General features: G+C 40.5%; 1 protein-coding gene across 2 annotated transcripts in view; it reads left to right on the plus strand.

Moving 5' to 3' along the window:
* znf512 (zinc finger protein 512) overlaps positions 1-25,628 on the plus strand; it is a 59,257-nt gene that overhangs the window by 7,329 nt on the left and 26,300 nt on the right. Inside the window, exons 2-7 of one of the 2 annotated variants that reach the window (XM_069886578.1) lie at positions 254-440; positions 3,243-3,310; positions 9,612-9,682; positions 10,858-11,051; positions 24,052-24,135; positions 25,216-25,332. In XM_069886578.1, coding sequence (XP_069742679.1) covers positions 287-440; positions 3,243-3,310; positions 9,612-9,682; positions 10,858-11,051; positions 24,052-24,135; positions 25,216-25,332 — 688 coding nt within the window. In that variant the 5' untranslated portion in view covers positions 254-286. The remainder of the gene's footprint in view (positions 1-253; positions 441-3,242; positions 3,311-9,611; positions 9,683-10,857; positions 11,052-24,051; positions 24,136-25,215; positions 25,333-25,628) is intronic. The other variant, XM_069886579.1, reaches the window with a different exon arrangement.

A 25,628-nucleotide genomic window follows, 5' to 3' on the forward strand; every position in this document is an offset into this window, starting at 1 on the left:
ATTTGTGGATCAGTCAATCAATCGTATTATTTTTGTCAAATGTAACCATATAGGATGCAATGACAATGAAACATATATCTGTTAAACTGAAAGAATGGCTGACTGACTCTACTTCAAATAAGTCTTGTTGCAAGTCCAGGGGTCAGGTTCTATTCTGTTATTGTAAAAAGGGCCACTAGAAAGTATTAGTAAATTGATTGTGATTTCAGAGGTTACATAAAATACTTATATATCTACATTTCTCTGCCCACAGAAATCTAAAACTGTTAACGGAGTTGAAATCCACATGCATCTAATTGGAGACCCATCTTACCCCCTCAGGAAGTGGCTAATGAAGGGGTTCACTAACCACCATGTACTCGATCAACATCAGAGAAGCTTTAACTACCGTTTGACCTCTGCAAGGATGGTGATAGAAAATGCTTTCGGACATTTCCAAGGTCACTGGAGATGCCTGGCCAAGTGACTTGATATTTGTACCAATTTTGTATCAGATGTTGTTGTTGCCTGTTGTATTCTACACAATATATGTGAGATCAACAAGGAACATTTCTTGTCAGAGTGGATCACTGATCTACCTGATCTTCCTCAGGAGCCTGAGTGAATTACTTATCAGGGTGCACGAGCACAGTCACCAGGTGATCCATAAGGCAATTATGTCCCCTCTGTAAGCAACTTAAGCAAGCAAATCACTTTTAGTAAATGTATATTGCACATTTTGTAGTGAACAGGAAACATGTGAACAACAATAAAAAGGTTTAATTCAAAACGTTGAACTATTTACAACTGTCCAAATATACAAAACACTAATAACCATGTCCTAAAGTAACTGTCACATCACTCCAGCAGCTGGAGGAAGGAAGAAGGTGGTTGAAGTGACTTGTACGCCTTGTCTGTGTGTTGCATGCTGTCATTCTGCTGTGGTGCTGGAGAACAGTACTGGCTATGGTGTGCAGGAGCATGGAACTGTCATGCGATTTGTTGTAGTACAGTGGGAACAGAATGCTGTCGGGTGGTAGTTGACACGAGTTCAACTACTTCCCACATAAGTGAAGCCTGGTTCTGCAGCTCACGCTGGAGGCCCTTAGACATGTTGCCAAACCCATGCATTTCCTCAGCCCACTCACGCCTGTTGGACTCCTGTGCTCTCATCTTCTGCGCCTATCTCCTTAGCTTCTCCTCATGGGTCTTCTGCACCTCCAATGGAAGACACTCCCCCTCCACGTCCTCGAGGTCCATAACCAGTCACATCTCCTTCATCTCTCTACAGGCTATCCTTTACTGTTCCTATAATGTGACCCTTAATTTTGTCCTCAGCTTGGAGGATATGGAGCTTTCCGCCACCCCCCCCCCCCCCCCCCCCCAATTTGCAGACTTTGTGACTGTTAGATGCTGAATCCTGACTGTTGCTTTAAAATGTTCACATTTCGCACTGATGCGTTGCACACATTATACGTCATCACAACGTCCTATTCCTTACATGTGTTGGTCACTGCCAGATTCGCCTTTTACAAAGATGGCATTCTGGGGCTAACTCTACACCTGTTGCCAGAAAAAAGCTGGGACTGGAATGACCCCACCATTTCGTGTTGGACCTTTTTAGACCGCAGGGGTAGTGTTAAGAAAAAAAGCCACAAACATGCTGGAACGAAGCCACTGTCTATAATATAGTCTCTGCTGATACTGTGAAGGTTGTACATTGACTTCAGTGCTCATTCTGAATTTCCTACTTGCATCCATTACTATGTAGCAAATTCAGATGTGCTCATTCAAATAGAAAAAAGTGCAGATATCCTTTAACTTTACTCAGGACTGAGTTTGAATGAACAGGGATAATACTGCGATGAAACCGAAAAGCTGGAGGGACTCGGCAGGTTAGGCAGCATGCAGGGAGAGAAGCAGCCAGCCATCATTGAGGAATAGAGGTAAAATGAGTTGCTCTTGAGATTTTTTAGCCTGAGCTTTTGGATTGTATCCTGCATTTCAGGAGTGTCTTAGCTATATGAGGCCAAACCAAAAACAAATTTTTTAAGAAGCTGCACAGATTGGGGATTAAGTAGATAAGAATTGTTGGAGGAACTCAGCAGATCAGACTGCTATGTGTAGAAATGGTCAGCCAATATTTTATGTCAGGGCTCTTTATCAAGACTGGAGATAGGCAAGTGATATTACATATATAAAGGTAAGAAGCTGAGGGAGTAGACCAGAGGTGATAGTACAGAAATTGAGAGGGGTGAAGAGACAGATCGAGTGAGCAAACACTTGGTATTTTGTGTGGGGGAAGGGGTGGTGGTGGGAAGAGAGAGGAGTGAAGAAAAGCTGGGGGAAGTAAGTTCAAAAATAGATAAAGGAGAGACCAAAACAAGGAGAACCATATTGAGGTGGGGGTGAAATCAATTTTTGTGTTGTTAGGTTTAAGTTTGTCCAGGAGGAACATGGTGTGTTGTTTGTTAAGTTTGCTTTGGCCTTGAGCTAATAGTGGGTGTCATTTCAAGGATGGCTGAGAGATTATTCCTTCTGTAAAGTCATTTATATACATACAGCATAGTAACAGGCCATTTCAGCCCTCATGTCCGTGCTGTCCAATTTACACCCCCTGTACGTTTTGAATGGTGGGAGGAAACAGAGGCCTCTGGTGAAAACCCATGCAGACATGGGAGAACGTACAAACTCGTTACAGACAGTGTAGGGTTTGAACCCTGGTCCCAATCGCTGGTGCTGTAAAGGCATTGTGCTAACTGCTATACCAACTGTGCCGGCCATGCCAATCTTCTCCAAGGATTCTTTGCCATAAACCAATATCAGAGTGAGATGCATTTCAGTTTGTATACTCCATTATCCCTAATAAATGTTATTTTTAAAAATGTCCTTAAAATAATATCTAGAGGTTTGCACATCCACATCCCAACTTCGAAATTTTTCTTGCTGCAATTTTATTGTATTCCATAATGTGACCTGTCAAAGACATATCATGTGTAAATGGGTTTGGGGGAAGTAAATGTCAGGCATAAAGATTGGACATAGCCTGAATTGTGAAACACTTTGTAAAAACCAAGCAGTACATGCACATTTTTTTGTCCTCTTTGTTAATTGTTTCTTGGATCATTTCTGGTTCTTGCTACTTTAGTCCTTTTTAGTGCCAATAATTACAGATGGAAAAAAATGAATTTGAAAAGAATGAAATTCCTATTCCATTTTGTACTAGACAAGTAATTTCTAAAATTTATCTTGTTTATTGTAAGGAACTAAAAAGGAGACTGGAGGTGAAGAGAAAGTGATCACAAATAATTCTAATAATTTGGAATTTCAGGTGAGTCCATTTTCTTGTGGTTATCAGTCACGTAAATCAACATTCCTTGCACACTCCCCAGATTGGTTTCCCCTTTTATTTAGAGCTATTTTCTGTAATATAGAAACCTAAAACATTAATACATAAAAGATTTTACTGCATGTAGGAAGCTTTGAATGGCTGCTTTTTACAATTTGAACCTAATGTATCTAGCTTTAATTATTTTTGCATAATTTTTACTTTTTGCTTTTACACATTGTCTAAGGGTGGTGACTTGTTCATTTGGGTAGGTATAAGTGTCAAGTCAGCTTGAACAGTTATTGCTCGCATATTAGTGCAGAAACTTTGCTGAGTAAGCGTATTTTGCTACCATGGTTTCAGTATTTCCAAAACATACAGTCATTGACTTTAAACTCTCTTTGACTATGTGTGGCACTCATATTTGGGGAACTTGTAGAAAGGGCCTTGCTCACAACATTTAGAATCCGGAGTGCTGGCATACTGAGTTTTAAAAAAATATATATATATTTAGTGGGCATGTCTTTTTCCTATATAGTGGCAGATTTGCACTGAGACAGCAGTTGGAAATTTTTTTTACTTGTATCAGCTCGGATCAGATTATTGTTATGTAATAAAACAGAAATGTAATATTACATAAAATTGCCTTTAGTTTGCCAGAAGGCAAAGATTCGCCATTAGTATTGTCTGGTGTTCCTTACAATTAGAAAAAGAAAAGCAAAAGAGAGTCCCCTCATAGTTGCTGAGTGTCTGGATTCACCTCTAGTGCTTCTGCAGCCTCTACCATCACAGAAGACTTCAGTTTAGTTCAAACCATCAGCAACCTGAGCCCAGATCTGAACCTCTGACACAATGAAGTAGTATTCAGCACCCAGGACCATTTGGGAGCCCTTCCTGCCCTCAGCACCCTCTCTAATCCCGGTTCCAATACCTGATATTCATGAGCCAGTCTCCAGCAGCCCTCAGACTCTTTGGGTTCCTTGCTTGCAAGTTACTAACAGTTTGCTGTGTGTCTGTCCTTCAGCTGCAGAACCCCTTGCAGGTCCGCCCCCGTAGTCGCAGTCCTTGGGGTCATCTTCTCTGTTTCTCATTCTTAACGGGGGGGGGGGGGGGGGGGGGGGGTCCATGATTTTCCAGTTACTGGTGCCCTGCGCCAGCCTGCTGCTCCCCCAGATCTGGAACTCTATGCTGAACACAGGTGCCGCCATCTTGTGCCCAAACCCCATAGTCATGGGATTTTAAATAAAACACCGAGAGCTCCTTTAACAGGCTGTTAAAAGCCGATTCAGAGCTGTTGGCAGTAGGACTTTGCAGGGTACTGCTGTGTCTTCACTCTCTTCTCTCCCCGGGTTTGCACCAGTGGCAGCACTGCCACTGCAGCAACTCCAGCCATGTTGCCTTTTTTAAAATATATTGCACTTGAATGGAGTGTTTACACAGTATAGGAGGAAAAAATTGCCCAGTCTGGAATAATACTTAGAATTTTATCTCACAGAAGTAATGGAGAGGTCTTGGAGAATATAAAAGTTAAACTAATAACCTGAACCAGACTGTTTACCTATCTTTGGGTGAGAGAGGGGAAGGTTACTGCTCTCAAGAAATAGATGAGTAATTAAGTGTTGGAGGTTCCTAGCCCTTCCAGATTCTGTCTCTAGCAGTCTAGCCCAGGCATTTTTGCTTTGGTATACATCCGATTCCTAATCTGTAAGTCTGCCAGCCAACAGAGAAAATAATTAAATAGATCCTCCTCCCCCCTTCTCTATTTCTGTATTTCCTAATCTCCACCAGCAATGTTCTTTGTTTCTCTAACACATGTAGCAAAGGCCTATAAATGTAGGTGTAACTGTACTTTCTATCTATCGTGGCCTCCAAATGCAGCAAAACTAGAGCTAGTGATAGCAGCAGCAAGAAGCAAAGGAGAAATATCAATATGGAATTTATTAAAGGTGGAAAAACAGTGAATGCTATTGCTCAACATTATGGCATGTCAAATGTCAAACTCAACAACCACGACAATCCTCAAAAAAAAAGAAAATACTCTCCAAGCTGTTAAAGGATCGGCTCCATTGAAAGCTACATGGCTAACGAAAATGAGAGAGGGACCCATATCAGGTAAGGAGAAATTGCTAATGACATGGATTGAGGACCGAACACAAAAGCGAATCCCTCTCACTGGTTAGGCGTGAAGCTTGTTCCAGATGTTTGAAGAAAAAGCAGGATCAGACGACGATATTGAGTTTAGTGCGAGCTCTGGATGGTTCAAGCGCTTCAAATAACATTTCTCGTTGCATAATGTGAAAGTGAGTGTTGAGTCTGCGAGTGTTGATGCGAAGACAGCAGAAGAATTTGTTGAAAACTTGGCTAAATTAATTGTAGAGGGAGGTAATTTTCCCCAGCAAAATTTTAATATGGATGAGGCCTCCTTATTCTGGAAATGAATGTCTGAAAGGTATGTGCATGACTTTAAGGGATTTGAAAAAGATGATGAGATTGCAAGGATTAATAGAGCTGTTGTCGACTTGGTAAACAACAATCTGAACCTAGACAGATGATGAGGACATTGAAGAACTCCTATAGATGGTTCCTGAAGTATTAATAAATGAAGAGTTGCTGGAGCTAGAGCAAGAGCAAATAGCTGAAGAAGGGGCAAGGGGAAAGGAAACTGTAGAAGGAGAAGGAGAACAGGTGCAGAAGAGGTTCACTGTTAAGGGGTTAGCCAAATTCTTTGCAGACCTTAACAGCTTGCTGAAAAGATTAACCCAAGCACTGATAGAGAGGAATCCACATGCAGTGTTTGCTGCTTATAAAGAAATTTATGAAGAAAATAAAAAAAACAAACTAGGCAAACAACACTGGATATATTCCTGAAGAAGCCAACACCTCCCCAAGAAGGTCCTTCAGGCATTGGAGTGACAGTTCATCAATGGAGGTAATTCAACCTAAAGCTCTTCCAGTGGGACACTGAGGAAAACAGTGATGTGGATGATCCTGATCCTCTTTGTTAAAAATGTGTGTGATATAGGCTAAGAAAGTGTTTACATAAAAGTTTAAAAAGTGAAAAAAAATTAAACAATGTAATTTAGCATAAGTTCAGTGTCCCATATAGCTTTGCTAAGTATATGTCGTATGGTGTTCGCACAACATCCATATCGCATAATGCCCAGTTTCACAGAACACATTGTGGACACTAAGCAGTGCATAGCTATATATTTCAGCTTTTTCAGTAATGTGGTGGAAAATTTTAGAATGCTCATCTTGGAACTTAAAAAAAAATTGCATGCACAAAATGTGTTGTAGTGAAAGGTTAATTCCAAACAATTGTACTTTTTGTGATAAATATGATCAACTACTCTTCAGAATTGTGCCGCATGAGGCTTCTTACCAAGATTAGAGCCCCTGGAATAACAGGAAATATAATAGCATGGATAGAGTACTGGTTGACTGGGAGGGAATAGAGAGTTAGAATACAGGGATGGCTGCCAGTTGCCAGTGGTGTTCCATAGGGGTCAGTGTTGGGGCCACTTTTTATGATTTGGATTATGGAATTAATGGTTTTTGTGGCCAAGTTTGCAGATAATACAAAGGTAAGTGGAGGAGCAGGTAGTATTGAGGAAACAAGCAGAGGGACTTGGATTAGGAGAATGGACAGAGAAGTGGCAAATGAAATAGTGTTAGAAAGTGTACAGTCTTGCACTTCGGTAGAAAAAATACAGATGGACTATTTTATAAATGGATAGAAAACTGAAAATACCCAGAAGCAAAGGAATCTGGGAGTCATCATGCAAGATAGCCTGAAGGTAAACTTGCATGTTGGTGATGGAGGTAAATGCAACGTTTGCACTCATTTCAAGAGGAATAGAATAGAATATAAGAGCAAGGATGTGATGTTGAAGCTTTATAATCCACTGGTGAAACCATATTTGGAGAACTGTGAGCAGTTTTGTCCTCCTCATTTAAGAAAGGATGTGCTGATATTGTAGAGCAGGGGTAGACAACCTTCGGTCCAATGGCTGAATTCAGCCTGTGATCCAAGTGTATCTGGCCCAATACACCCACCTCAATTCTTTCTTCCACCCACCCCCACCCCCACCCGGTGTGTGTGTGGTTTCCCCCTTCAGTACCCAGCTCTCTCTCTCCCCCACCCCCAAACCTCAGTGTGAGCTCCACCACTATTCCCGCCAGAGGTGCCTCCACACGGTGCCTCTCCCTGCTCCCCTGCGGTGCCCTGTTGCTCTCTCCCCCCCCCCCCAAACCCCACGGTGAGATTATCTTGTTGCCTCTATGAGCCACCTTCTCTGCTTGAGACCCATCACTTTTGTGAGAGGCCCGTGTCTGTGAGAATCCACCTCTCTCTCTGTAACGCTCATTCAACTTCTCTCTCTCTCTCTCTCTCTCTCTCTCTCTCTCTCTCTCTCTCTCTCTCTCTCTCTGTAAGACTTTTTCCTCTGTGTATTTTCCTCCCTGCTCCTCTGCAATCATCTGTCTCTCCATGTTGGACTCCCTTTCAAAACGTTGCACTTCCTCTCCCTGGGTTGGACTCCCTCGCTCCCTCCCTCCCTCTCTCTCTCTCTCTCTCTCTCTGTAGCTCCCCTTATATGTGCTTAAATCCCTCTCTAAGCCTTTTCCTGCCAGGCCTCCACATGGAGGCCAGCTACAAGCGAGGAGGGAAAACATAAACTTGCCTTTTGTGGAGCGGCCAATGGAGGCTGGGTATCTGGTGCCGTAGCGCCACCCATCGTAAATACGCGGCAGAACAATAGCTGTCTCCCCTCCCCATAATCCCCCAAGCAGCTGGAACCGCTCTGTGTTTCCCAGAACAGTTCCAGCTGCATGGGGGGATTAAGGGTAGGGAAGATGGCCATTGCTCTAGCACATTTTGAGCTGCTGACTAGTGGCCCCAAAGGCCTAAGGGGTCCAGTGAGGTGCTGGATCATCTGGTGAGGCTGTCATAGCTCACACCAGCCACCTCCCAGCATCCCTCCCGCCCTGATGGCCCCCATCAGCTGCCCCTGTTCTGAGGGGTTCATGGAAGGAGAGGGGTGAGTGGGTGGGATAGAGAGGGAAGATGGATTGCTGGCTGACAGTGTCATAGTGACATCATCAGTCTGCCCCTAATTAGCCACTTGTAGCAGCTGGTACATTCATGTGAGGAGGTAGAGCACAGTGCTCCCGTCGATTATCCTTCCCTGAGAGGGATTGCAGTCAGCACTTTGGAAGCTGGCCACGGCACATTCATTGAGTTAAGTTTCCAAACATAAGGGCAGAGAATCTCCTCCTTTACAGCTGGGCTTTTTCACTGCATGAAAGGGCCTTCATTTCCTCTCTGTGAAACGCCCCTCTCTCTGTATGAGGGCCCCCTCTCTTTGTGTGACATTTCCCCTCCCCAATGTGACATTCTCTCCCTCTCACTGCTGTCTGTTTTGGGGTTAGTTATTTTGTTTTCATTGTGATTAATTTTTCTCCTTTTGACTTCTTTTTTAAATTGTTTCATTTTAATGACTAACTCTTGATTTTTGGTGCATTTCCAGATTTGGAGATGCCTTCTCTAACCTGAAATGCATTTATATATTTCATCTTTCTATTTATTTCATCTATCTATCTATTTATTTCATTTATGGTAGCATCAGTGTAGCCTAGTGTTCAACCACTGACACACATGGTAAAAGGTTGCCCATCCTTGTTGAGGGTTTAGTCGAGGTTCATAAGGATGATTCCGGGAATGAAATAGTTATGAGGAGCATTTGATGTTTCTTGGCCTGAACTTTTTGGAATTTAGGAGAATGAGGAGGATCTCATTGAAACATTTCAAATGTTGAAAGGCATGGACAGAGTAAATCTAGAAAGCTTGTTTCCCATGGAGGGAGAGGGCACAACTGCATGATTAAAGGGCATCCACTTAGAACAGAGATGCTGAGGAATTTCTTCAGCCAGAGCATGGTAGATTCGTGGAATTTGTTACCACAGGTGGTTGTGGAGGCCAAGTTATTGGATGTATTTAAGGGAGAGATTGATAGGTCTTTGATTAGCCAGGATATCGAAGGTTATGGGGAGAAGGCGGTGCTGATTGGGAAAATAAATTAACTCATGATTAAGTGGTGGGGCACTCTTGATGATCAGAATCACCTATTTCTGCTTCTATGTCTTATGGGCTAGCAAGAAAATGTGCACTGATTTCTTAAAATAATTTTCATTCTTGAACAACAATTAATTTTGTTTTGAAAAGCAAATAGTTCACCTGGTTCTCTTTTTTGTATGTGCATTCCATTTTAATTTAATAATAATAATTTGAAGGTTGTCTTTTCAGACTAATGAGCCTCCTGAAAAGAACTTGGAACCAAGAATTCAAAAGATAAAGATCACTTTGGGAGATGAGAAGTGCGTACAGCATAAATGACTGAATAATCTGTTTTGCTTTAAAATTCTGAAATATGAAGTTTTGTATTTTTGATTTTTCTTCCTCAATTCCTCAATTATCTATAATGAACATTATTTCTTTTATAATGAATTTTAGCAAAATAATCAGCAATGTCTTCAGAAAATATTTAAAAATTAATGTGTTTCTTTTATCAGGAATGCAATTCCTGAAATGGGGTGGAAGTATTTGAAATAAATTAAGAGTAGTAGGAAAGTGAGATTATTTAAAGAAGTGTACCAAACAGCCGGACAGGCAAGATAAGGTGAATAAGTTGCTCCTTTGATATTACTCAATAATAAAAAATTAACTAGCACACATGAACTTCTTTTTTTTTTCTTTGGCTTGGCTTCGCAGACGAAGATTTATAGAGGGGTATGTCCACGTCTGCTGCAGGCTCGTTGGTGACTGACCAGTCCGATGCGGGACAGGCAGGCGCGGTTGCAAGGGAAAATTGGTTGGTTGGGGTTGGGTGTTGGGTTTTTCCTCCTTTGTCTTTTGTCAGTGCGGTGGGCTCTGCAGTCTTCTTCAAAGGAGGTTGCTGCCCACCGAACTGTGAGGCGCCAAGATGCACGGTTTGAGGCGATATCAGCCCACTGGCGGTGGTCAATGTGGCAGGCACCAAGAGATTTCACTTCATGAACTTCTACTTTCAAGCAAAACCAACACTTTTTAAAACAAGGTTTAAAGGACATAAAAATAGAACTGAACTCCACATGAACATCCTCCATTCTCTTCGCTTCTAAGACAACCCAAACATCTTATCCTTTTATGGCACCTTGTCTGTCCTTCCTGTCCTTGTCTAACTTGACTCAAATGCATCTAGGTATTTTTTTTTCCTCAACTGTTTATGATAGTGTCTTCCACTTTCTTACCATTGAGTAGGTAAAAACATTGCTCTTTAACCCCCTATTTGATTTACCAGGTGTTTTTTAAAAATTGCCCTACCTTTGGTATTACAGTAAATGGGAATCTTGTGTTGAAATGTATGGTGAGGATCCGCAGTCATACTTCATTGAAATTCACCTCATCTCCTTTCCATGGCTATTCAATTCAATCTTTTAATATCTCTTTGCAGTGTTAATGGGGATTGAATCATAAAACATCACTAATTGATATGAACTTTTTTTCTTATTAGGGACAAACAATACAAAAGCAACTTTGTTCCCAAAGACAGCCAAGACGAATCTTTCAGTGATGAATCATCTTCAGCATCAGAAGATAAGGCCAACGAAGAGGATGATGGACAATTGTCAATTCGAAAACCAAGATACTGGTTAGAGATGAAGGGGATGGAGGCTTACGTAGGAAATTACAAGCATAAAGGGAAAGGTAAATTCTGTAGTTTGTGCACAATCTCTGATTTTTTCATAAACTTGAAAATTGGTCGGTTACTTTAAAGGATTAGCACAGCTCAAGGTGAAGGTTACAATGGTATGCAATGGGTTACAATAGCATTGAAATTGACCTGGTGCTGATCTACATTGTCTGAATCCATGAGAGCCTATTTTATGTTCATACCTGTCATCTGCATGTTTAATTATCAAAGGGTGATTTTGTTATAGTTGGGGATTAATTTACATCAATTGAGGTACATTTATAATCTAGAAAACTACAGCACAGTACATGCCCTTTGGCCCTTGATATTGTGCTGAACCATTTTTTCCTTAAAAAAAAAAGTACTTAATGGGGAGGTCGCGTGATGCCGTAGGGATGACACACATTCTCCTGATTCCCATGAGATTTATAAAAAGTACCTATTTAGCAAAGTTTTTTTATAATATGAAATACTTTAAAGTTAATATAAGACACTCAATTAACTTTTAAAAATGTCACTGAAAAAAGACAAAAACTTCTAACCTGACTCTGACTACACTGAAGAGAAGAAGAAAAAAGAAGCTGGGCCTACCTTGACATTGAAGCAGGCTGCTGAAGCACCATTGGGATCTGCCAGCAAAGATCCGGGTGAGGGATCATCCTTTGTAGCCCTCTTCGTGTTGAGTTGCAAAGGTGTCTCCGAAGGAGAAACTAAAAGTGCTTCATACATGCGTGAGAATTGGGGCAGCGTGGTGCAGTAGAATATCAGGTTAAGAAAAAATTCAGAAAGGTTTAAAGAGACAGTCCAGCATCTCAACCTCAGAGCACGAAGGAGACACCAGCCCAGTTGAAGAAGCATCAGAAGAATATAAAAGTGAACAAGACATGCCAAGCTCAGAAGATGTACAGACTGGAGGAGAGGAAAAGATATTAAGAAGGAAATGAGTAAGATTGAAGCCAAAATTGTATTTCAAATTAAAATTAATTAGATATTGAAAAACAATTTAAAGTTGTTTAATGGGTCTATAAATAAAGCCTCAGAAGAATTGAAACAAGTTAAAAATAACTGACAGTTAAAGAAGACAATGCTTTGAAAATGATGAATAATGTTACACAGAGAGTGAATAAGTTGGAAAACAAAATTAAAATTGTTCGAGATGATGTGCAACTTGTTGAAGAAAGATCTAAAGTATACGAGACTCTGGCTGGTTTAATGTCGATGCGTGAAAAATTGATGGATAAAGTTGTCATTATGGAGAATTATAGTTGAAGAAATAGTGTTAAAATAGTGGGATTATCTGAAGGTAAAGAGGAGATGGTGTGATTAATTTCTTCCAAGCATGGATACCGAAGATATTCGGAGATGAACACTTGATCTGAATTGAGAGAGCCACCAGAGCTTTAAGACCTAAACCAATTCCAATCCAGAGGCCCCAGTCTATCCTGGTTAGAGTTTTGAATTATTAGTATAGAGAAAAGCTTCTGGTTTGGCTATGAGAAGGACTAAGGAATATGGTCCTTTGAATTATGAAGGAGAAAACATTTTCTTTTATCCAGATCTGAGTCGAGCTTTGTTAAAGAGGAGAAAAGAATTTAACCCAGTTTTTTTTAAAATGTTCTGTATGATGAGGGTTATAGGTTTGTATAGCATTATCCTGCTACTTTGAAAAATTTTTACCAGATCAGCAGAATGTTTACTTTACTAATTTTGTTCAAGCTGAGGATATTTTATGCTCAAAGCTTTCCTGAAGTGCACTCAGTAAAAGGTACTGATTTGTTGCAATGAATGATGTATTGATTTGAGTTTTCTTCTTGCTGGTTTTATTTTTTTATAATCTGTTTTCTCTTTTTAAGAGAATTGAAATGATTATTATGTTGTCTTTTTAAATAGATGGAATTGATATTTTGGTGAATTAAGTCTTATTCCCGCAGGGGTCGGGAGATGTGTTGGATTGATTTCTGGCAGTTCCATGTGTTTTTGTGATATTTCCATGACCTGTAAAATGGAGGGAGGTAGTGCTGTTAGCTATGGCACTTAGTGGCTTGGGCTTTTGTTTTCCTTTTTTCTTTTTATTTAAATGTTTGTTTTAAAAATTGGATTGCAGACGGTCGTGCTCAGGACTGAACTATCTTTTTCTTTATAGTTTCTTATTTTTCATGGACTGAACTATCTTATGGGAATTCTTCCTGGATGGGAGAGATAAAAAGGGATTTTGAAAATAAGGAAATATGAATAAAATAATTAAGATTATGTTTTAATATCAATGGGAAAGTAAAAAGAAATAATTTATTATATTAAGAAATTAGGGATGGATATAGCTTTTTTACAAGAAACTTATTTGACTGAAAAAGAACACCTAAAATTGAAAAGAGATTGGGTAGATGAAGTTTTTTTTTCTTTCATTTAATTCTAAAGCTAGGGGAGTAGCAATTTTATTTAGGAAAAATTTACCAATTAAAGTTGCTACAAACACTGCAGGTAGGTATATAATGGTAAATTGTCAAATATTTTCTGAAATGTTGTCTTTACTAAATATTTATGCACCACCAAATGTAGATGATGAAAAATTTATACAAGATACTTTTTTAAAATTTGGCGGATACAAAAGAAAATATTTTAATATGAGGTGATTATAATTTTTGTTTAAATCCTTTATGATAGATTTTCAAAAATAATAGTTAAGTCTAAAGCAGATAAAACTATACTATGTTTAATGAAGGATTTAAATTTAGTGGAAATTATTTGTTTTATTCTAATAGATTTGATTTGTATTCCAGAATTGATTTATTTTTACTTTCAGCCCAAAATCAATTAAGAGCTTTGAATATTGACTATAAAGCAAGGATAACATCTGATCATTCCCCATTATTAATGAAATTGAAATTTGCTGAAAAACAGCAGACAGTATATAGATGGAGATTAAATTCTGTTATTAAAAAGGAAAGATTTACGTGACTTTATAAGACAACATATTAAACTTTTGTGATATTAATTTATGATTGATGGATAAGTTTGTTATTTGGGATGCATCAAAAGCATATTTGAGAGGAAAAATAATAGGTTTTTACTTCAAAAATTAAAAAGGAATATAAGAGATATAGATAAATTAGAAAAAGAAATAACTGTATTTGAATAAGATATTCAAAAACTACCAATGGAAGACAAATGTAGGTATTTAATTAATAAAAAGTTACATATAATATATTGTTGACTTATAGAACAGGTAAAAAATGATCCTTAGATCTAAACAAAAATATTATGAATTTGGTGAGAGATCTCATAAAGCTTTAGCTTGGCAATGAAAAGCAGAAAAGCTTTGAGAACAATTAATGTGATAATAAGAAGGTGACATTTAAACCTCAAGAAATAAATGAAACTTTTAGGGAATTTTATGAAAAATTATATACTTCAGAATCACTACAAGATGATACTAATATAAATAATTAATTGTCACAAATAATACTGCCAAGATTAACTGAGTATGATAAAGAAGCATTTAATAGTTTACAGAATAATAAGTCTCCAGGAGAGGATGGATTTCATTTGAAATATTATAAAGAATCTAAAGACTTAATAATTCATTTACTTATGGAAGCTTCTAGTGTATATGCTCTTCCGTAAACTTTTTCAACTGCTATAATTATGGTTATTCCTAAAAAAGATAAAGATCCATTAAAACCAGCTTCATATGGACCTATTTCATTGTTAAATGTTGACTATAAAATTATAGAGAAGATACTATCAAATAGAACAGATAATTGTCTTCCTGAATTAATAAATATGGATAAAACTGGTTTTATTAAAAATGGACAAACTTCTGAAAATATAGTAAGATTATTAAGTATAGTTCATTTAGCACAAAAAGAGGAGATTTAAGTGTAGCAGTTGCATTGTATGCAGAAAAATATTTTGATAGATTAGAATGGGATTTTTTTATTTAAAGTTTCAGGTAAATTTGGTTTTGTCTTTTATTTTGTAAATTGGATTAAAGCACATTAAAGAAGTCCCAAAGCTAAAGTAATAACTAATGGGCAAATATTTCGTAGCGGCTGCTGCGGCAGCGCTATGGAGTAAGGACACATCCACACAGTGCAAGGGTGAACCAAAGGGTGAGTTTATTGGTTTGAATCTGTTGCATCTCCGTGCTGGCCTGCCCACTTCTAGTGACGTACCCGCTGTTTTCTGGAAGTGACATCACCACGTCATGGTGTCACTCTCTGGCTGGTGGGATGCTACGCGGAAGTGGAGGGCGACTTAGCCTGCACGTGTTGCTAGGTGCGGGCTCCTTATCGGCAGTGAAGGGGAGCCCACGCCATCTTGGACTGGCCACATGTTGCTGCAATTCAGCCCATTTACTTGCGTGGTTGCTCGGCCCACTACACCACCGCCCCCAACCCAGAATCGCCACCACGCTCTGAGCGGTCTGACTTAGTCTTTGGGTGGTCTACCTCTGAGTCTGTCCCGGGGCCGGCAGTTCAGAGTCCAGGTGGGCGACTTTGAGGCGGTTGACTGTGAATCTGTCCTGTTGGCCGCCAATGTCTAGTGTGAAAACCACACTGTCCCTCCACAGTACTTTGAAAGGGCCTTCGTATGGGCATTGTAGGGAGGTCCCTTGCTGTCCTCTACATAAAAAACATAGTGGGTGGACTGCAGATCCGCTAGGACATAGCTGGATGGCGATCCGTGTCTGGACGGTGGTGGGGGGAGCTTGTCCACCTGTCTTTTCTCAACCTGTGCAGGAAATCTAATGTGCTGATCTGTGGGCCGGGGGTGTTGAAGTGAAAATCCCCTGGAATGGAGAGCAGTGTGCCGTATATAATCTCCGCAGACTATGCTGGTAGGTCCTCCTTCGGTGCGGTGCAGATCCCGAGCGGTACCCACAGGAGCTTGTCCATCCAGTTCAGGCCGGTCAGTTGGGCTTTCAGCACGGCCTTCAGGTGGCGGTGGAACCGTTCGACCAATCCATTTGACTAAGGATGATAGGCTGTAGTATGGTGGACCTGGCTGCTGCAGAATTTTGTTAGGTTGGACCAGAGGGAGGAGATGAACTGTGCCCCTCGGTACGATGTGATATGTGTCGGGACTCTGAACCTTGCGACCCAGATAGCAAGGAAAGGCCTGGTACACATCTCGGTGTCGCACGTAGCCACAGGTACCACCTCTGGCCAGCGGGTGAATCTGTGAACAGGTACCTCGTGCCTTGGTTCACCAGGAGGAGGCCGATGATGTCGACGTGGACATGTTCGAACCTGCATTGCACCAGCTCTACTGTCTGTAGGGGAGCTTTGGCGTGTCACTGCACCTTGGCCCGTTGGCAATATACACAGGTTCGAGCCCACAGTGGCATCTCGGCGGAGTCCATGCCACACGAACTTATCTGAGAGCAGGCGGACCGTGGACCTTATGGAGGGATGAGACAAACCGTGGATTTGGTCAAAAACCCGCCATCGCCAGGTCGCAGTAGGATTAGCCTTGGGAACCTGGTGGAGATGTCACACAGCAAGATTGGTTCTCCTGGTGTGGGTCAGAAGTCTTTGAACCTCAGGCTGGTGATGGCTGTCTGGTATTCCTGCATGTCTGCATGCTCCCTCTGGTCCTTAGCGACGTCAAGCCTTCCCGAGGCTCTGGCTATTGTGGGCCGGGACAGTGCATCAGCTATTACATTGGCTTTGCCAGCAATGTGGTGGATATCCATGGTGAATTCCGATATGTAGGAGAGGTTCCACTATTGTCTGGCCGACCACTAGTCTGACACCTTGCTCAGCGCGTTGGTCAATGGTTTGTGGTCCGTGTAGGCAGTGAACACTCTCCCCTCTTGCATGTAGTGGAAGTGCCTTATTATCAGGTACAAGGCTAGCAGTTTGTGGTTGAATGTGCTGTATTTGAAGTCTTGAATTCAGAGGTGCTTACTGAAGAAGGCAAGGGGTCGCCAGTGTTCTTGGACCCATTGCTCTAGCACTGCGCCCACAGCTCTGTCTGAAGTGCCTGTTGTGAGTGCTGAGGGGGAGGTGGGGTCTGGGTGGGCCAGTATCATGGCCTTTGCCAGTGCTGACTTGGTGGCATTGAAAACCTCTGTGGCCTCCAGCGTCCATTGCAACATCTTGTCACCGAGTTTGACATGGGTGAACAGGGCTGCATGAGGGTGGCCACTCCCGGGAGGAGGCAATGGTAGAAGTTTACCATCCCCAGGAATTCCTATAGCCCCTTGGTCATGCTTGGCTTGGGGAAGTTCTGAATGGCCTCCACCTTGTCGGGCAGCAGTGTGGCACCCTCTGGGATGATGCGGTGCCCCAGGAAGTCTTATCATCTGCAAGCCGAACTGGCACTTGGCTGGGTTCACCTTGAGCCCAAGCTGCTGCAGCCTGTTGAACAGACGGGTGAAGTGTGTCCTATGGGCGCTGGCATTGGGGCTGGTGATGACGATATAGCCTAAATAAATGAAGATGAAGTTGAGGACCCTGCCTACTATGTCCATTAGCTGCTGGAATGTCTGGACTCTGTTTTTTAGTTGGAAAGGCATTCTTAGGAATTCAAAGAGGCTGAAGGGTGTGATGATGGCCGCCTTCTGGACGTCGCTGGGGTATACTGGGGTTTAATGGTCCCCTTTTATGGGATCCACCTTGGAGAATACTCTGCAGCCATGTAGCCTCGTGGCGAAATCTTGGTGGTGCTGAATGGGGTACTTGTCTGGGTCCATTGCTTTGTAGTGGACACATGGGTGCCAACTGCTGGAGCTCTTCTACACCATGTGGAGTGGGGAGCCCCATGGGGCTGATGGAATGGCAGGCAATCCCCAATTCCTCCATGGTGGCAAATTTGACCTTGGCCTGTTGGAACTCATCTGGCAGGAGGCGTCTGGCCAGCTGTCTCAACGTGGTGCTGCACGCCATGTGGCGGGTTAGAGTTGTGGAAGTTTGGTGCTAGTAAAGCTGGGTATTTAGACAGTAAGGAGGCGTATTCATCTTGGTCTAAGGCATGAATTTCCAAAGGCAGGAAAGAGCCCCTCTGCAGGGTAAACAACCGGGATCTTGTCATTTCCACCAGCACTTCGTGAGCACCGAGAAAGCCTGCTCCGAGTAGTGCCTGTCCCACGGCCGCGATGATGCACTCCCACTGGAAAATGGTGTCTGCAATGTGGATGGTGACCAGGTGGATCCCGTAGCTGGGAATGGAGGACCCGTTGGCCACTTGTAGGGTAAGGCCTTTGGTGTTGTGCCTCGCCTCAAGGTACATGGGTGGGATGAAGCTAATCTCCATGCCAGTGTCCTCTGGTTTCTGAGGTAGAGTAGGCCTTTCTATGTGCCAACCACCAAGGCCGCTAGCGGCGGCCGGCCTGCCTGTTTCCTGGTGCTGTGTTGGCTTTGGCGGTGGGGTACGAGCACGGGGTAGAAATAGTATTTGCTGTTCTCCGCATGCCCTTCGTGTTGTTGATGGGCCGCGGCTACCACTGATGCTTCTGGTGGGCTGGGTGGGGTGGTGGCGATGATCGTGTAGACTGGCTGCATGTGGAGCAAGCTCTGCTGGTGGCATGTGGAGCAACCACGCACCTCCTTGGCTACAAGGTGTGGAGCGCTGAACTCCATGTCGGAGACTGCCGAGGCTACGTGCACTGGTAGTTTCGAGAGGAATAGGGCCTCGAACAGGAAACAGTCTGTGTGCCTGTCTGCCAGGGCCACCATCTCACGCATAAGCTCAGAGGGATTTCTATCCCCCAGGCCCCGCATGTTGAGGATACGGACGGCATGCTCATGCCAGATGAGCACAAGGGTCTCAAGGAGGAAACGTTGAAACTTTTTTTAATGAAGGAGCTACTTTTGCAGCTGTGGTGGCATCCAGGATGCTGACGATCTGCCAGAACTTGGAGTCCACTGAAACAATTCCCCTGATGTGGAACTGGAACTCAGCCAGCTGGAGCCAATTCCTGAGCTGTTTTGCCCAGAAGGGTGGTAGATGCACACCCACTCCATTGGGTGTTGGCACTGCAGCTGTGGATGTAGCTGGTTGCTGCATCCTGTTGCGTTCAATGCAGGTTACAAAAATTGTTGAAACTGCTGTGGCAGCACTACGGAGTAAGGTCACGTTCACACAGTGCGAGGGTGAACCAAAGAGTGAATTTATTGGTTTGAATTCGCCACGTCTCTGCGCTGACCTGCCCACTTCCGGTGACTTACCCACTGGTTTCTGGAAGTGACATCACCGCAAAGTGATGTCACTCTCTGGCTGGCGGGGAGCTAAGCAGAAGTGGAGGGCGGCTTAGCCTGCACATGTCGCTAGGCGCAGACTCCTTATCGGCAGTGAAGCTCGCGCCATCTTGTATCGGCCGCATGTTGCAGCGATTCGGCCCATTTTCTCGTGCGGTTCCTTGGCACCCTCATCATTTAATTTGACTAGGTTAAGTAGGCAAGGTTGTCTTTTATCTCCTGCTTTGTTTTGCATTGGCTTTTGAACCTCTTGCACAAATGATTCGTGTGGATCAATAGTTAAAAGGTTTTATGGTAAATCAAACTGAACATAAAATTAGTCTATTTGTGGATGATGTGTTCATATATTTGACTCAACCACAAATATCATTACGTAGACTTTATAAACAACTGATTGTGGAGATATTTTTGGTTACAAAATGAGATAAAATTGAAGTTATGGAATTAATGCAAGGTGATTATTCACAATGTCTAAAATATATTTAATTTAAATGGTCAAACACTGGGATGAAGTATTTAAGAATACGTACAGATAAAAAATGTTAAAAAATAAATTAAATTTTATTCTGTTATTTAAGAAAGTAAATAAGGATTTGAAAAGATGGACAAATTTACCTATAACTTTAATTGGAAGAGTTAATTGTATTAAAATTAATATCTTTCCAAGAATTCAATACTTGTTTCAGACTTTGCCAATTTCTATACCACAACATTTTTTTCAGGAATTAAATAAACAATTTAGAAAATTTATTTGGAAAGGTAAGATGGCGAGAATATCGATAGAACATGGAAATATGAACAAAGTGGGTTACAACTTTGTAATTTCAAGAATTATTATAAAGCAGCACAATTAAGGTTTCTTGCTTCCATATTTGGAAATATTAAACCATCAAGGGTGGAATTTGAATTAAATAAAATTGGAGAGGATATAGCTGAAGCATTTATTTATAAATGGGAACCAAGGTTAATGACTGTTGACATGGATGCCCCATTATTGAAACATTTTTATTAATATTTGGAATAAGATTAAATTTGAACATGATGGAAACTCTCTGTCACAAAAATACCATTAGTTAATCGTCTTGTAACTTTCTCAAAAGATGATCTTTTTAGTATATGGTATAGTAAAGGAATTTGTAAAATAGGAGATTGTTATGAGGGTAATAGATTGATGTCATTCGATCAACTGAGAATTAGATATAACATTCCACGTAATACTATTTTTTGTTATTTTCAATTGAGAGCTTATTTGAGAGAAAAACTAGACCGGAAATGGTTTTAAAGGACTGTACAGAATTAGAACAATTGATTACTGATGGAATTGTCAAGAAGTTTACTTCATTAGCATATGTGAAATTACAAGAGAAAACACCTAAATTAGGTTTGTTTAGGTCAAAAGAAAGATGGGAACACGATTTAAATGTATCAATAGATCAACAAATTTGGCAAAATTTATGTAAAGATGCTATGTCTACACAATTAATGTAAGATATAGATTACTTCAGTATAATTTTTACATCAGTTAAATATTACGCCTCAAAAATTGAATAAATGGAAATTGGCTCCATCAGATAAATGTTTTAGATGTGGTGAAAATACTGGAACTTTTCTTCATTCTACTTTCTCTTGTTCAAAAGTTGATCCTTTTTGGATTTCTGTTAGTAAATTTTTGCAACAGGTTACAGGTGTTCTTTTTCCGTTGAATCTGGAGTAATTTTTGATGGGGAATTTTGAAAATATAACTCCTAAATTACATTTATCAGATTTTCAATTGAAATTTGTTAAATTAGCTCTGGTGATAGCAAGGAAATGTATTGGTGTTACTTCAAAATCAGATGTCTCTTTAACATTAGGAAGATGGCAAACAGAGATTCAAAGTTATAATCTATTAAAAAAATACATATAATTTGAGAAGTAAATATTATATTTTTACAGATTTGGAGCCCGTATGCTCGAACATTAGGTTTGAATTAATATATAATTCCTTTGAATCCTCCAGACCAGTGAAGTATTCCCTTAATAAAATGTACTTTTTTGAAATGTTTTTGGGATATATATTTATACATATAATGAATATATATAGTGGGGGTTGGAAGGGGGTTTTCATTTTGTAGTTTTTTTTCTCTTTATATAGTTCAACATGTATTCAATCAATTATTTTTAACAGTGTGATATTCACTTTTTTTTATGTTGATTTTAAATAAAATATTCAAAAAAAGTACTTAAGCCCTCTATACTTTGTAAGCCTCTAATTTTCTTCCATCCCTGTGCCTGACTCAAGTCTCTTAAATGTCCCTAATGTTTCAGCCCTATCACCATCCCTGGCATAGTATTCCAGGTACCCACAACTCTCTGTATTTTTTAAAAAAGCTTACCCCTGATATCACCCCTAAACTTCACATTTTAATATATCCTCTGGTGTTTGCTATTCCTGCCCTGGGGGAAAAAATGATGGCATTGGCTGTCTCTTTCCACCCCCCCCCCCCCCCCAATCTATGCCTCTCAAAATCTTCTAGACTTCTATTAAGTCTCCTCTCATCCTTCTCTTCAAAGAGAAAAGTCCCAGCCTGCTAACCTCATAAGACTTATTTTCCAATCCAGGCAACATCCTGGTAAATCTTCTCTGCACTCTCTCCATAGCTTTCATGTCCTTTCTATAATAAGGTACCAGAAATGAACTCGTGTGATGTCACCAGGGACTTTAGAGTTCTTGACTCTTGAACTCATCCCCCTATTAATAAAGCCCAACATCCCATAAGCCCTTCTTAATTATCCTATCGATCTGTGCCGCGACCTTGAAGTTTATATGAATTTGGACATCCACAGCCTTCAGGTTTATCCCTCCAAAATGCACCACCTCATACTTACTTGGATTGAACGCCATCTGCCACTTTTCCACCAAATTCTGCATCCTATCTATATCCTTTTGTAACTACGACAACCTTCAGCACTGTCCACAACTCTTCCAACCTTTGTATCATCCGCAAAGTTTCTTACCCATCCTACTAATTCATATATGCACGATATGAATCAAAATTTCAGATATTCTCTGTTGTACCAAATACAGGAAAAGTCAGCATTTTTTTGTCAAATGTAGCAACATTTCACTCTAAAATTCTTGCCTAAATCAAAGGAGCGATCCATGCTTTTGGTCTGTATTGATCAGAACAAAGCATTCCTTTTGATTCATGTTTGCATTTACTGTCTGTGCAACTGTGGTTCTAGATGTGAGAATGATGCGGCTCAATCCTCTTTGAAATAAAATTTCATATAATTTACATACATCTTAAAGAACCATACTCAACATGTAAAATTAGAGAAAGCATATGTTGAGGTAGTGGTTGTTACTGGACGAGCATGATTGAACCAAAGGGACAAATTCACAGTGGATGATTTGCATTTGGTTATTTTTTTTACATTCCAAATTAAAAGGTTTGTATCCTTTTGGTGACCATTAAACAACTAGAATATTGTAAAACCCAAGTGGTTCATTTGTGTCTTTGAGGAAGGGAAATCCTTCAGTATTACAGATCCACTAACATGTTTACTCTTGGCTTTTTTTAAGTAACCCAGCAAGATATTAACCACCTCTGCTTATAGGGTTATTGGAGTAAGTCAGGGAAACCCTTTATGATAGCATAGAATTATTTAATTTAATACTTGTATCTTCTGTTTTTTGAAATCACTTTGTTGATTTGTAACTTTGCACAGTACTCCTATCATGTCTTTAAATAAAACATGATTAAAAGGTAAATGGATATTATATTATTTCCCCCAGTACCTGTTTGATTCAGAATATACTTGTATATATTCAGGAAATAAATACACTACAACTCCAATTATCCAAAATCCTCATTGATCTGAATTTTTAAAAAAAATTCAGATCAATGAGAATGTTTGAAACAAATCAGAAATTCTCATTGATCTGAAATTTTTTCGGAGCCGAACTGACCTCACAGGTTGAAAAAAAGATTCACTTGACATGAAATTAGAACGACAGATTTCCTCGTTTCAGGTAACTCCCTCCCCTCTCTCTTTCCATGTCTTCTTTACCTTCCCCTATTGACTTTTCTCTCCAACTCTCAAACTGCGTACCACTCTTTCCCAGCCACAAGCTGTCAGAAGAATCCCTTGTCCTGGGGTCATCAAGGAGACCAGCCTCCCAAGCAGGTACGGGACCTTGGGCTCCCAGGCAGGAGTGGGGACCTTGAGCTCAGTAGCATTCCCTCCCCTCCCATCCCCTTCCCTCCCTCCTCGGCACACTGGATCTCCTGACGCCAACTCCAAACACTCCCTTTGGGCTACTACTGCACATGCACACTGGGGAGTCTAGTGTATGTGTGTGCGCGCGGCAATAGGCCTAAGGGAGGATTCAAAGTCAGGATTCAGGCGTCAGGAACTCCGGTGACCAGGGACACAGGAGATTGCCGACTCGCCAGTAAGTATTCCACCAGCGTGGGAAGCCTCCCCGGGGATCAGCGACAGCAGTGGGGACGTGTCTGAGATCGGCAGAGGCAGTTGGGAGGTCTTGGTGATCGGCAGCGGTGTGGCAGCCAGCATTTTTGTTTGGTGACAAACATTATTTTAATACTTAAAAAGTCTTCCCTTATTGTTTGCTTCTGCTACTGGGCTGTTTTTTAAAAATTGACCAGTTATTCAAAAAAAGTTTATCTAACATATCAGATAATCAGAGTTGTACTGTAGTTATTTTTATATATTAATATTTTGTAGACAGTTTAGCATATCAATTAATTTGTAATATTCTGGAGCAAAAACATACTTTCAAAAGTTAAAACAGTTATTTTTATAACAGAGAGAAAAGCTATGCAGAAGAAAAGAAAGATAAATAATGCTGATACAGATGATGAATCTTCTCGAAAAGGAAGAAAGCTTACAGGTATAAAACTGTGTATGTTTGTTGCCACTGTCATCTGATCCACATTGTCATCCTCAAGCATGTGTATTTAACATACAAGTGGTTCACCTGACTTTGTTGGAAACTTGTCACTTCATTCCTGCAGATGTAAAGTGTTTCAGAACTAAGTTTCAAGCCTTGTTAGCTTCCATAAGCTGCCTATCTGGAGCTAGTGTACAGCTCCATCTGCATTGTCTTGTTTAATATATCCTTGTCAATAGGTAACCCCTCAGTGTTATGAATAATATTGCAAAAACCTCTTAAATTACTTGAATACCTCCAGGGGACTATTCTATTGATCTGTTTATTATTATTTTACACCCAAATGGAAACCAATAAATAGTGAACGGGATGGGCATTTGTTCTACTGCAACCTACCTTATACCAGCAAAATCAAGTCCCTTATGTCATATGTGTGCCTTAAATATATTTTGTCACCCTGCAATAAGAAAAAAAGAGATTTCCATATTTGTATGTAAGTTTTGCATCTAGAGGTCCTTCTGAAGGGGAGTCACTTCCATAATAAAGAATACACAGCAGCTAGATTTATTTAAGTGGCCTAATTGAAGGTTAGTTATTGGACGCAGACAATATCCTCAGCTGCACTAAAGAGTAGGGTGGCATGAGATCTTTTCTCTCCATCTGGGAAAATAGAAAAATCGTAAGTTTTGTGTCGGAAAGTTTCCAAATGTAGCACAGTGTTGAGAATGATTTAGACAGGGACTTGTTGATTTGCTTGTTGTAACTGTGAGTGTATACATTTTGGAAGTTGCTGGCTGTTATCAATTTTATAAAAATAGTGAGAATTATTTATTTCTAGGAATTTTTAATGCAAAATTTGGTCTCTGTGTAACTGTGTTCCTAGTATTTGATGAAATTGTGTTGTGAAATGATAAGATGATCTGTTTTAAAGGTGCTCCTTTAATCTTTACTATCACCTAACTGTTTAGAATTCCTGTATACAATTTATGAGTGTATTTAAGGTGTTGCCCTATCTGCAGCGATGTTAGAATGTTGAGACTGATGTAGATTGGTTTTCAATCCATACTATTTTATTTGCAGTAACAAATGCATTTGCTAAAAAGCAAAAGTCATTTAAAGTCAATGCCAAAGTGCAGAGATCAAAATCTGGAAATCGTTCTCGGTATGTGAGAAAGGAACCTCCTTCATATCCAGCAGGTAGGAGGTAAATGCTACAGTAACATCACCACAAGACTTTACCATTTTTTTGTGTTCTTGCCAAGATGTATATGAATGTTTAAATTTAAAGGAATCGGTTGAAATTTTGTAACTTGTGAGTGCTAGCTATGAAGTAATATGCTCCAACCAAATATTTCATCACTCTGCACCCTAGTCTACATGGCAAGGATTGTTATCGTCTTAACCTTAGGCACAGTAAAACTCGGCTATAAAAAATTATAAGAAATGCTGGAGGAACTCGGCAGGTCTTGCAGCGTCCTAAGCTCAGGCCCGAA

The sequence above is a fragment of the Narcine bancroftii genome, chromosome 6 (assembly GCF_036971445.1).
Source record: "Narcine bancroftii isolate sNarBan1 chromosome 6, sNarBan1.hap1, whole genome shotgun sequence".
Lineage (NCBI taxonomy): Eukaryota > Metazoa > Chordata > Chondrichthyes > Torpediniformes > Narcinidae > Narcine > Narcine bancroftii.